The sequence below is a fragment of the Jaculus jaculus genome, chromosome 10, assembly GCF_020740685.1.
Source record: "Jaculus jaculus isolate mJacJac1 chromosome 10, mJacJac1.mat.Y.cur, whole genome shotgun sequence".
Lineage (NCBI taxonomy): Eukaryota > Metazoa > Chordata > Mammalia > Rodentia > Dipodidae > Jaculus > Jaculus jaculus.
In genome coordinates, this window is record NC_059111.1 from 13270987 (window position 1) to 13284000 (window position 13014).

Consider the following 13014-nt stretch of genomic DNA (forward strand, 5'->3'; position numbering starts at 1 on the left):
GCTGGCTGAACCTGCTGACTTCCCCAACTCTTCCAAACGGAGGGGCTGCCAAGATACCCGCCGGGGTGACATTGTGCAGGGCTTCCCCTGGTGTCCTTAAAACCACAAAGTTCTGGGCTGGTGGAATCCCTGAGGACTGGGACAAGAGTGGGGCCCTGAAAGATATTTTTTTCTAATTTTTTTAAATTCTTTTAAAAAATATTATTTATTTATTTATTTATGGGAGCGAGAGAGAGAGGAAGAGGCAGAGAGAGAGAGAGAGAGAGAGAGAGAGAATGGGCACGCCAGGGCCTTTAGCCACCACAAACGAACTGCAGACAGATGCGCCACCCCGTGCATCTGGCCTTACGTGGGTACTGGGGAATCAAACCTGGGTCCTAAGGCTCCACAGGCAAAGGCCTTAACAGCTAAGCCATGTCTTTAGCCCACTGAAAGCGCCCACTACCACCCTGTTCTCTGGGTGTTGGCCTGTCCTCCTTGAGAGCCAGCAAAGGGACCGTCTCGGGTCTGACCGAGGGAACCCAGGTTCGTTCCTCGTGCAGCCTGCAGAGGGCGAGCGTCTCTCCAGCAGGCCCTCGCCCTGCCCCTGAGGCCCGAGCGCTGTGCGGAAAGCCAGGGGAAGCGCCCCGGGTTCTAGTCCTTGTGCCGGCACGAGGTTTGAGACACGTTCCTGTGTTAAGAGATTTATGGACGAGATTTTTCCCCAGCAGCCTCCTAAGGCAGGGGCCACCGTCATGCCCTGTTAGTTTCATTTCCTTTTTAGAGCTTTAATTCTCACTTTATGTTTTTCTCCTACCCACCACCCTTTGTCTTATGAATGAGAAAACTGGCTTTCAGAGAGGTTAATGGCTTGTTTGCGGTCACACGGCTAATAAATGTCAGGGTCAGACAAGAAAGGCAGATGGGGGAGATGACTACTGACAAGGCGCATTTATATTTATGAGTGAAAACTCGTCATTTTTGTACAATCAAATATAGGCTAGTAAGAAATACATCTATCCTGGGAGAGAGAGAGGAAAAAAAAAAACCGTCAGGGGTAAGATTCAAACCCAGCTCACTTAAACGGCAAAGCCACTAGGCTTTACCTAGCAGTCCACACCAGTTCTCCCTGGTTGGCACCTGGCTTCAAAGGAGTGAGACAAGTCAAAATGAAGATGGCGTTAAAACTGAGTCCTTAGGAAAGAGTGACGGTAGGGTATCGGTAGTCAAAGTCCTTTGTCACCAACGGCCTCAGTGGGACAGATTTGAAATGGCCACTAGAGACATGGCAGAGGAAATGACAGGACACATTGCACTTCCACATCGGACCCAGGGGGGCCTGTCCGACAGACACCCGTCCCCCCGCCCCCCTCCACAGAGAGCTGCAGGGCCGAGACGTCTCAGCCTACTTCATACAGGGCCCCCCCAGCCAGGCGGGGAAGCTTCCTCAACAACGCAGGTGTGGACAACCCACCTCGTCCTTAAAGCTCTCCCCTCGTGACAAACGACAACATGTGTCTCTGGAGAAATCTGTGACATTTGGGAGTGTATTAAGCTAAGGTCATTCTACTTTGTCAAAAAATCCCATAATGGCCATGGGAGGGAATACATCCCTGATACTGAAAACTTAAAACAGGGCTAGTCATGAGCCCTAGGGGTGTAACGTCTGCTGCCGTCTGGCTAAATGTATATACTATGCTCATCAAACTGCCCAGTAAGCACTTCTCTTAATGTTCATACCCTTATATTAATGCTACTCTCACTTTTGATAGAGAATCTTCTCTTTTCGGATGGCAATGACCTTGAGACGACTCAGAAGGTATCATGGTGCTGGAAAGAAGTGACTGGAGTACTGAGTAACATCTTGATCACACCTTCCAAGGTTCAGGGTCTAATGCGTAAGAGGTGGCGGAAAGAATGTAAGAGCCAAAGGAAGGGTAGGACTCCTTACAACGTGCTCCCTCCAGACATAAAACGGCCTGGATATCCATGACCTCACAGTGCCCAACACTACCTACACAAGACCATCGTAAGAGGAGGAAAAGATCATGACATCAAAACAAAAGAGAGACTGATTGAGATGGGGAGGGGATATGATGGAGAATGAAATTCAAAGGGGAAAGTGAGGGGGACAGAGGTTATTACCATGAGATGTTTTTTATAATCATGGAAGATGTTAACAAAAAATTGAGAAAAATGGGGCTGGAAAGATGGCTTAGCGGTTAGGCGCTTGCCTGTGAAGCCTAAGGAGACTGGTTGGAGGCTCAATTCCCCAGGACCCACGTTATCCAGATGCACAAGGGGGCGCAGGCATCTGGAGTTCATTAGCAGTGGCTGGAAGCCCTGGCGCGCCCATTCTCTCTCTCTCTCTCTGTCTCTTTCTCTCTCTGTCACACTCAAATAAATAAAAAATGAACAAATTTTTTTTTAAAAAATTGAGAAAAAAATCCCATAAGAAGGTAAGGCAACCTCGCAAAAAAAAAAGCTATCCCCTACCACCACCATCACTACACACACACACACACACACACACACACACACACACACACACACGTGGACTGATGGTGCAGCTGTCGGCATGCCCACCCCGGGTCAACAGGAAAGCTACACAGTGACTCAATAATTTAGCAAAATCATTCATGTTCTAGGAACGCAGCCTATTTTAATAAGCAGCCCCCAGGGTTGAGAGACCCGCAATTGCCGCTGCCTGGGACAATGGAGCCACACCTTGCTGGCTCAGGAACGCCACCCCCACAGCCACCTCTGCCTCTGGCTGGGGCCACAGGCCACAGGCAACTCTGGCAAGACTGGGGGAGGTTAGAAGGGACCATCAGCAGTTCTCTACGCGGGGCTGCGGTCACCATGGAAGAGCTCCAAAAGCTACGAATGCTTTTACAAACAGCCACTACATCTTGGGGAAGGGGGTGTAAAAAGCAACTCCCTGAAGAGACAGTAAAAGCCGACAGCAGATTCTGGTGAAGGGTGGTCATTTAGAAGCCCAGAGTGGCCCCAGGGAAGGCTAGCACAATATAGTATGGGCCACTAAAAATTCAGAGAGAAATTCTTGGAATGAGATGAGACCAGAAGGCACCCAGCAGTTATGAGGTAAAAAGAAAGAAATCTCAGAAAACAGAATCATGGAAAGGGAACCTCACGTTCTTTATAAAAATCTCTGCTTGGTGCTCAGCACTGCAATATCTCTATCACACCTTCCAAGGCTCAGAGTCCATTGCAGAAGAGGTGGCAGAAAGAATGTAAGAGCCAAAGGAAGGGCAGGACTCCTTACAATGTGCTCCTCCAGACACAAGATGGCCTGGATATCCATGACCTCAAAGTGCCTGATACTACCTACACAAGACCATCATAATAGGAGGGAAAGATCATGACATCAAAATAAAAGAGAGACTGATTGAGATGGAGAGGGGATATGATGGAGAGTGGAATTTGGGGGGAAGGAAGGCATTACCATGGGATATTGTTTACAATCATGGGAGTTGTTAATTAAAAAAAATCTCTGCTTGAAGAAGCTTCTCTTTTCAGATGGCAGTGACCTTGGGATGACTTAGAAAGCACCGTGGTGCTAAGAAGTGACAGAGGAGTACTCAGCACTGAAACTTCTCTATTACATCTCCCAAGGCTCAGGGTCCATTGAGGAAGAGGTGGTGGAAAGAATGTAAGAGCCAAAGGAAGGGTAGGACTCCTTACAACGTGCTCCTCCAGACACAAAATGGCCTGGATATCCATGACCTCACAGTGCCTGACACTACCTACACAAGACCATCATAAAAGGAGGAAAAGATGATGACATCAAAATAAAAGAGATACTGAGAGGGGGAAGGGATATGATGGAGAGTGGAGTTTCAAAGGGGAAGGTCGGGGGCGGAGGAAGGGAATTACCATGGGTTATTGTCTACAATTATGAAAGTTGCCAATAAAAAATAAATTAGGGCTGGAGAATGGCTTAGCTGTTGAGATGCATGCCTGCAAAGCCTAAAGATCCAGGTTCGATTTTCCAGGTCCCACGTAAGCCAGATGCACATGGTGGTACCCACGTTTGGAGTTCATTTGCAGTGGCTGGAAGCCCTGGCGTGTCCATTCTCATTCTATCTCTCTGTCTCTAATAAATAAATAAAAATGAATCTTTTTTAAAAAATTAATTAATTAATAAAAAAAAGTCTCTGCTTGAACTCCAGGACCCTGAATTGCAAGTCTGAAGGGCAGATCCCAAGCAGCTCAGCTAAGGCAAAAAAGGCCTGACCTGTCTGAGTTAGAATTTGAGTTAAGCTAAGTTAACTGGCTGCTAAAACAAACAAACAACACAAGTCAATTCTCTGGATAAACATAACAGAATCTGGTTTCCACAAGGCGCGTGTGTAATCTGCAGAATGCAATCCAAAATGGTCAGGCACACAAAGAAAGTGGAACGTCTTCTCTGCTCAAGAGACAAGGGAAATCAATGAAGAACGACCCTGAGGTGTCCTAGATGTTGGTACTGGCAGTCAAGGGACTTGCCTGTGTGTATGTGTGTTTGTGTGGACAGGCGGGTGCATGTGTGCGTGTGGATGAGCGTGTACCTGCGTGTGCATGCATGTGGAGGTCGGAGGACAACCTCAGGTGTTGCCGTCCGCCTTTTCTTTTTCTTTTTTTCTTTCAGAAAAGGTCTCTCGTTGGTCTGTAGATCCGAGAGCCTCCCCAGTGCTGGGATTACAAGCACGCACCACCACGCCCAGTTACCGCTGAGGTCTTAAATCAAACACTTTGCCAGCTAAACCCAGCCCAGCGGTCAAGGGCTTTAAGGCAGATATTGCAGCGGTGCTCAGTGCCTCATGGAAAGTTTAAAGCCAAATACCAAAGCCAGCCAGGAAGGACTGTGGCTTCTTAGCACAGAGTAAATTTCCTCATCAATATTGCCGCCTGCTACAAACCTCATAGAGAGACCGACAACAAGGGATCTGGAATGGGCACGGGCGTGAAACAGCTAGGGAAAGGCGGCTATGCGGCCTCCTCACCCCCTTATTCAGTTACATCAGCAACCTTTCTTTCCTTTTCTGTTTTTGAGTTTCTCAAGGTAGGGTCTCACTGTAGCCCAGGGTTGACCTGGAATTAGTCTCAGGCTGTGGTGGTTGGATTCAGGGGTCCCCCCATAAACTTAGGTGTTCTGAATGCTAGGTTCCCAGCTGATGGAGATTTGGGAATTGACGCCTCCTGGAGGGAGTGTATTGTTGGGGGTGGGCTTATGGGTATTAAAGCCAGTTTCCCCTTGCCAGTGTTTGGCACACTCTCCTGTTGCTATGGTCCACCTTATATTGGCCAGGGGGTGATGTCCACCCTCTGCTCATGCCATCATTTTCCCCTGCCATCGTGGAGCTTCCCCTCAAGCCTGTAAGCCAAAATAAAACTCTTTTTCCCAGAAGCTGCTCTTGGTTGGGTGATTTCTACCAGCAATGCGAACTGCAACACAGGCTGACCTCAAACTCACGGCGATCCTCCTACCTCAGCTCCCAAGTGCTGGGATTAAAAGAGTGTGCCACCAGTCTGGGTGATCATTTTCTAGTAACACGACCTCAGTGTGACTAAGGCCTCATACTCTGCCTGGTCTCCTGCACTTTCTAAGGTATTCTCCCACTCCTGGCCTCACGAGACCCTGCATGTTAGGTAGAACGAGGCATATGTGTTTTATGGGTTCATTGGTAATCCCCAAATAAAGTGACGTGTTCCAGATGACCCCTCAAAAAGGGTCCTCTCTTCCTTCCTGTCCTCTCTCCCCACAGACATGAAATCACATCATGATCATCAGGACCACAGGTCAGAGCGCAGGGTTAGCATGGGCAGTTGTCTGTGTTGGTTGGGCTCTGCCAACAGTGAGTGATCTGGCCAAGGTGCCAATTTGTCGCCCGATGCCTTGGCATGGGGCCATATGTGCCTTGAGGGAGGCTCAGAGCAGGTTGGATTTTCTTGCAAAAGTATATTCTAAGACAGGGACTGCAGGACAGGCAGCGTACTGGGGAGTGATCCTACAACATACTGCGTGAAGTGGACAAGAGAGTCAGGAAGCTGCACACGGCCGTGCTACTAAGCGGGAGACTGCTCTGGCTTCATCCACAGGACCAATGGGGTGTGGAATTGTGGGTCAGAACTGTGCCTTTCATCCTCAGTGAGGAAGCTGGGATGCTTCACTGGCCAACAACCCCCCATCTGTCGCTGGTTGAAGATGCCCCTTCCCCAGGTCATGAACTCAGAACTTCCAGCCTGTTCTGCCCACAGGTTCCTTGGGCCAGAAAGGAAAACTAACAAAGCAGCTCTGCCCATCTACATGTACAAAGAATACTAGGGGGTTGGAGAGATGGCTTAGTGGTTAAGCGCTTGCCTGTGAAGTCTAAGGATCCCAGTTCAAGGCTTGATTCCCCAGGCCCCACGTTAGCCAGATGCACAAGGGGGCGCATGCGTCTGGAGTTTGTTTGCAGTGGCTGGAGGTCCTGGTCCATTTTCTCTCTCTCTCTCTCTCTCTTCCTCCCTCTCTGCCTCTTTCTCTCTCTGTCACTCTCAAATAAATAAAAATAAAATAAAAATTAAAAAAAAAAACCAGGGATGTGCAGTTCATGAAGCATCAGGCCACGGCTCTCTCATTGGCTTGCATCAAGGCAAGCTGAGAGCCAGGTGTCTTTCCTCTGTGCTGTCCCCTAGAGGAGCGCTTACCGGTGCCGCGTACACTTGAACCAGTTGAGGATATCCGTGCATCGTGTGTAGTAGATCTGATCGAAGGGGTGTGCATACGATTCCTGAACAGTTACGGCGTAGCTGGGGACCAGACAGGAGAGGAAAGTGGTGGTCAGTGCAGCAGAAGCCCAAGCAGGACATCCCTTCTTCCCCAGGCTCCAGGCTCTGACTTCCCCTCCTGGTTCTCCTCTTTCTCCCCAGGGATCTTAGCTACAAACCCCGCCCCCGGCTCCAGGCTGGCCCCAGACACATCCTCCCTGACCTTGGCCTGGCTAATTTTCTCAAATTCCACTTCATTTATCAGTGTGTAAATAGAAATAAAAAGATTAAGGTTTATTCTGTGTGGTTCTGGAAGACAGACCCAAAAAGTTCAAAAATTATATTATGTTACCCACATACATTGATACATGCCTACAGTCTGAGAAGGTCAAGGCCAGCTTAGGCAACATAGGATGACCTTCCCTCTAAAATAACAATATGGGGCTGGAGAGATGGCTCAGCAGTTAAGGCATTTGCAAGCGAAGCCAAAGGACCCAGGGTTGATTCCCCAGATCCCACGTAAGGCAGATGCACAACATGGCACATGCATCTGGAGTTCGTTTACAGTGGCTGGAGGCCCTGGTGCACCCACTCTCTCTGTCTTCCTCTCTCTCTCTCTCTCAAATAAATAAAATAAAAGAACAATATGTTTGCTTAGATTTTTATGGTATTTAAAGAGCATTGCTGGGGGGCCTGGGGAGATGGCTCAGTGGATAAAGGGCTTGCCACTCACGCACGAGGCTTTGAGTTCGCATCCCAGCAACCAACACAAGAGGCAGGTGCAGCGGCATGAGCCTGTAACCCCAGCCCTGGGGAGGCAGAGACAGGAAAACCCGAGGGCTCACTAGCCGTCTTATCTGGCTGAATTGGTGAACTCCAGGTCCAGCGGGAGACCCCGTCTCAAAAAATAAGGTGGAGAAGGACAGAAGAAGACGCCCTCTTCCGGCTTCCACATGCTCACGTGCACTTGCACACACATATGCACGCAGAAAAAAAAAAGAGCATGTATGAGAGCCAGCATTTAGAGCAACTCTGTGAAGTAAGTGGATCATTACATAGAGGAAGAAACTGAGGCTCAGGCAGGCAGCGTGCCCAGTCACACAGCTGACATCAATAACAGCTCATATTCATCAAGTGCTCTACATCAAAACAGACGGAATTGTTATTCTCGCGTTATAGACCAGAGAACAGAGCATCAGACAGCCTGAGTGACCGCCTCAAGTTCTCCCCCTCCCTCCTCCCCACTTGTGACCTTCCAGACTATTCAGCTTCCAGCGTAGTCGGGGGCACACGGAGGACGTGTCCCCAGACGTTCCAGTAGCAGCAGTGATTGTCACCCTGTCTATTAGCTGTAACCCTGGACAGCGGGTGGAAGCCACGGGGAAGTGGACCTGGGTTGCACCGGGGCATGGCTCTCTCCTGGCACCCCGGCACAGCGGCGGGAAAACAGAGCACCGGAGCCTGGCCGCCGGAGTGTGGCACGCGCCTCGCGGGCAGGCTGGGGAGCATGTCAGGAATTAATTGTCATGTAGGTTGGTATTAAGCCGTGTTTTTCCCCCAGAAGGCTCGCTGACCTGGGCCAGATGGCCGGCTCCAGGCTGTAAAAGCCCATCTGTTTTGCTTGAGGAGACTGTTGGTTCATTTGCAAGGGGGCTGGGTGCAGTGGGGCCAAAGTAGGCTCTCTGATGACTGCAAGGGCAAAACTCTGAAATCCGCAGGAGGCAGGAGTGGTCAGACGTCCTCTGGAATGCAGGCAAGTGGGGGGATTCTGCTGACACACCCGAGAATTACAGGGAGGGCTCTGAGTGTGTCCCACCAGCCAGGACCCACTAGAGATGCACTCCAGAGGTACAGATCTAGGAAGACATGGTCCAAACCTCTTTTTCTCACCAGGCCTAGAGAAACTGAGGCAGCGCGACATCCACCTGGGCTTCCCAAAGACCTCTCCCACTCTGAAATTCCATGACACTCTACCACATCTCTCAAGGACGTCAGTTGGAGGAAAGTAAATGGGCCATGCTCGGGTTCTGGAACCCCAAACCCTGAGGCCAAGTTTGAAGCCTGTCACTCACTGACTGTATCTCCTGGACACGCCACTGAAGCCTCGGCTGTAACCCTCACGCATAAATCTATGACCAACACCAGGGACATACGTCATGACGAAGTGGTAGGGATTAAAGAACACCAACAGAATCTAATTCCCAGAGCCATGGGAAGATAACACATGCGAAATGCTGTCTTGGAGGCTGAAGAGATGTCTTTTAGTGGCTTAAGACGAAGCCTGATGGCCCAGGTTCAATTCCCCAGTGCTCACATAAAGGTAGATGCAGAGTGGCGCATGTGTCTGGAGTTTGTTTGCAGTGGCAGGAGGCCCTGGGGCGCCCACAGCCTCTCTTCCTCTCTCTCCTTTCTGTCTCTCTCAAATAAATAAATGAATAAAATTTAAAAAAGGCTTTCTGAGCCAAGCGCCACATGTTCTCTCTCATATGTGGATCCTAGCTCCAGATGACTGGGCTTCTGCGTGAGAATGAAAATACTTAGTAGCAGAGGCCAGTAAGTTAAAAAGGAGACATAAAGGGAAGAGAAAGGAAGGGAGGAGGGTACTTAATAGGTTGATATTGTACATATGTAATTACAATGATTGTAATGGGGAGGTAATATGATGGAGAATGGAATTTCAAATGGGAAAGTGTGGGGGTGGGGAGGGAGGGAATTACCATGGGATATATTTTGTAATCATGGAAAATGTTAATACAAATTAAAAAAAATAAAAAAAACTTAAAGAAAGTAGAAAAGGCTTTCTGGGTATGCAGTAAGTATTTAATAGACACTGGCCCTCATCTGCATGACATCGCTAGGCATGGACAGGTTTTTCTCCACCCAACCACGTTAAGGAAGAAAGAGAGTAAAACTTGCATACAGAATGGATTGAACGGACTCCCCACCTTTGTTGAGCACCTAGGGGTTCAGCCTTCTGTCCTGGTACCGAAAGGCACAGTGGACATCAGGGCAAAGACGTGGATGCCCTGAGCGGGGTACGTCGGCAAGGAGACCCGCCAGACCCACGCCAAGTCTGCAACCGAAAGCGTGTGCCCTGGCTTCACGGCTGGGTGGTTTAATGCTGCTCGCTTGCCAACATGCTAATGAGGGGCTGATTCATCCTGTAGCGCCAGGGGAGGTCTGTACGCTGGCTTTTATGGTGGAGGGACATAATTAACGAGAAGCCCTCCAGAGCCTTCAGAAGAACCTAGCTGGGAAGTCTAAGCAGCCTCCGAGGACCGGGGTGTGTTTCTGGAACGATGCGGCAGACTAGGTCCATCCGTGCACAACTTGCAAGGGAACCTGGCCGGAAAAGCGGGGAAGGAAGCCGGCTGCTATCATCGGGCATTCCAGAAGGCCTCTTCCCCAGGGCCAGAGCTGGCTTGCACTGTTGGGGACCGGGGGGGGGGGGTCCTTGTCCTCCCATCCAGGCTGTCGGCTAAAGAGCCCGCTCACTCCCAGTATTTACGTGTTCCAGACGTGTTCGTGTTAAGCAAATTAGATTATTCGGGTTTTGGTTTATGAATGGGCTCACTGTGGTCCCTGCCATCAGGGATGACTCTGTGACAGAGGGAAACCCAAACTGGGGCACTGGGGGAAGGAAGACAGGGGCGCAGGGACAAGGGATCTCTTGGGGCCTGCTACCACACAGACCAGGCTATGAATCACTATGTCTCACCTGGGCAGATGATGAAAGAGTCTATTGAGCTCCCACCCCACCCCATCCCCAACCACTGGAAACCAAGAGGGGTCCAAGGAGCCTCTCAGGATCACACAAAAGATTATGAAAGCTCTAAGACTGAATCAAACATCCCAGCACTCGGGAGGCAGAGGTAGGAGGACCACCACGCGTTCAAAGCCATCCTGAGACTACAACAGTGAGTTCCAGGTCAGCCTGGGCTAGAGTGAGACCCTACCTCGGAAAAAAAAAAAAAAAAAAATCTTTGGGGTTGAGCCCCAGAGACTGCTGTTCATACACTTCCATTGAGCCTGATGGGCACTGGCATCTGCGACAACCTGGTCCTGAGCCGGAATTGCTGGTAAGAAAAGATAGTAATTGAGCTCTGTGGTCCTCGGAACACCAAGCATAAATCTGGCTACCTTGTTCCTCCAACAAGCCTGTGCAGGGCTAGGCTGGGCTCAGAGACTTCGCCCAAAGCGCACAGCCAGCAGACAGGAAAATCTAGGTTGGGGATGCACTCACGGCTTCTTATATTCTTTTATGTCCCCACAGCACGGCCCTTTGCTCTAGCCTCAACACCGTCACAGTTCCACACAGGACATCTAGTCACAAGACATCACACCAGAGAAGGCGTGGACCCTCTGCCTCCAGCCAGCCACCCCTGGCTGTCAAGTGCCCAGGCTACCCCGGGGTGCAGCTCCCCCAGGGGAGGAAGTGCTTCTCTCTGCCCTGGGACCAGCTGTCCCCCCACTCTTGTGAGGCCCCCACGCGCCTTCCTTCTTCTCCCATCGGCCTCGCCAGGGGCCTTCGTCTTAATTTTATTCATTTGATTTATTAGCATTTAAGTGGCAGTGTCGTCCTGGTCAGCATGGCCAATCAATTTCGGGGTTTAATTCGGTTTTTCCTGATTGGGTCTCTGGTCACTGTCTTTTTGCTCACCAAAATCAATACCTTAACCTTGTGTTTCAAAGTCAGATCATCTGCAGAGACCCGGCTCTGTTCTCTGGGACCTGGTCCTATAGTCAGAATGCAGCAGGCCATCCTTCTCCCATAACACCAGAAGCAGTGGGCACCCCCCACCCCTGTCCCTAGGGCAGGTCACTCATCCACCCTACCACACTGCTACCAGACCTAAGGAGAGACATTATGACAGGTACCCCAATGATCCCAAGAGCCATTGCTCAAGACATCGTGGAGGCGGGGGAATCACAGACACTTCCCCTCATTCCAGGCCATCGGTCTGAGTGTGGATAGGGTTGGAGTTTTCCCAGGGTCTCTACTTCCTCATCTGTAAAATGGACAGGAAGTGCAAACCCAAGGTGGGGTTCAGGATCACACAGGACCTTGTCAACCACAGTGACTCTGGCCCTGCCCTGACTTCCAGCTGGGTCTTGGGGTTTCCACTGCTCTGCCCTGCCCCTTAGTCCAAGCTGCTGCCCTGCCCCTGTTGGACCAGTGGCCCTTTGAAGACAGATGCCGTCTTTCCAGAATTTGCTTTTGCCCCTCCCCACCCCAGACTGTTACACCCAGATGCGAGACCCCAGCCACGAGTCCCACATCTTACCTCTCCCAGTGGCTACACACGTTGGGGTCCTCAGGGTTCAGGGTGAGGGCGGCTTCCAGAAGGCAGACCACGAGGAAGCTTGCCACGGGCAGCGCCATCTGGCCCTGGGGGAGAACAGAGGAGAGGACGACTCAGCTCAGTTGGTCTGTTGTAGGGCATGTGGTGTGTCTTGGTATCTGTTTGGCACTGAGATTCGTTCATTGCGGAACCAGCATTTAGCAGACTAAGTTTCCCACAGCCCACCACTTAAGGAGGGCTTGATTCTCACATGTGGGGTGATCACGAATACCACAGCAGCTCACCAGGTCTGAGGAACCAGAGTGGGGAGTCAGGGGAGAAGTCACAGTTCCACATCAGGATCTCTACTTGAAACGTTATTGAAAGCTATAGATCTGGGCTGGAGAGATGGCTTAATGGTTAAGGCATTTGCCTGCAAAGCCAAAGGACCTCGGTTCGATTCCCCAGGACCCACATAAGCCAGATGTACAAGGCGGCGCACACGTCTGGAGTTCATTCGCAGTGGCTGGAGGCCCTGGTGTGCTCATTCTCTCTCTCTCCCTGCCTCTTTCCTTCTCTCGCTCTCTCAAATAAATAAATAAAATTCAAAAAGAAAGTTATAGATCTTCTCATCAGAAAAATGCACCAACTTGGTCAAAGTGTCCATCCGTCCCTGGACTCAGCCCCCACCCCGCCCTTCCTCTCCAACAAGGCCGATCCATCCACCTCCTTCTCTGCCTCTGTGACAAGGAAATGACGAAAGGTGACTGGTGTGACCTTCTGGACACTTGGGGCACAAGCCACCAAGAACCCTGAACCCTGCTTCTTTTGCCTTCTATGGGATATTTAACTTGGTCCCTGGATATGTCATTGCCACTGTGGGATGAAATGCTGAGACAGCTAACAAGGGCTTTAAGGGAGCCACTTAAGCCGAGTTTATCCTGTCCCCTGAAGTGACATCACGTGACAGGTATTCCGTGACAACCGGCCTGTTTTC

The 13014-nt window shown here is 50.4% G+C and overlaps 1 protein-coding gene across 7 annotated transcripts in view; it reads right to left on the reverse strand.

Moving 5' to 3' along the window:
• The window catches only part of Megf11 (multiple EGF like domains 11), a 413620-nt gene that overhangs the window by 259636 nt on the left and 140970 nt on the right, over window positions 1–13014 (reverse strand). For 6 of the 7 annotated variants that reach the window (XM_045160746.1, XM_045160744.1, XM_045160745.1 and 3 more), the window contains exons 2-3: window positions 12021–12124; window positions 6676–6777 (exon numbers count right to left, since the gene is read on the reverse strand). In XM_045160746.1, the coding sequence (XP_045016681.1) occupies window positions 6676–6777; window positions 12021–12118 (200 nt within the window). In that variant the 5' untranslated portion in view covers window positions 12119–12124. Of the gene's footprint in view, window positions 1–6675; window positions 6778–12020; window positions 12125–13014 lie in introns of those variants that run through there. The other variant, XM_045160748.1, reaches the window with a different exon arrangement.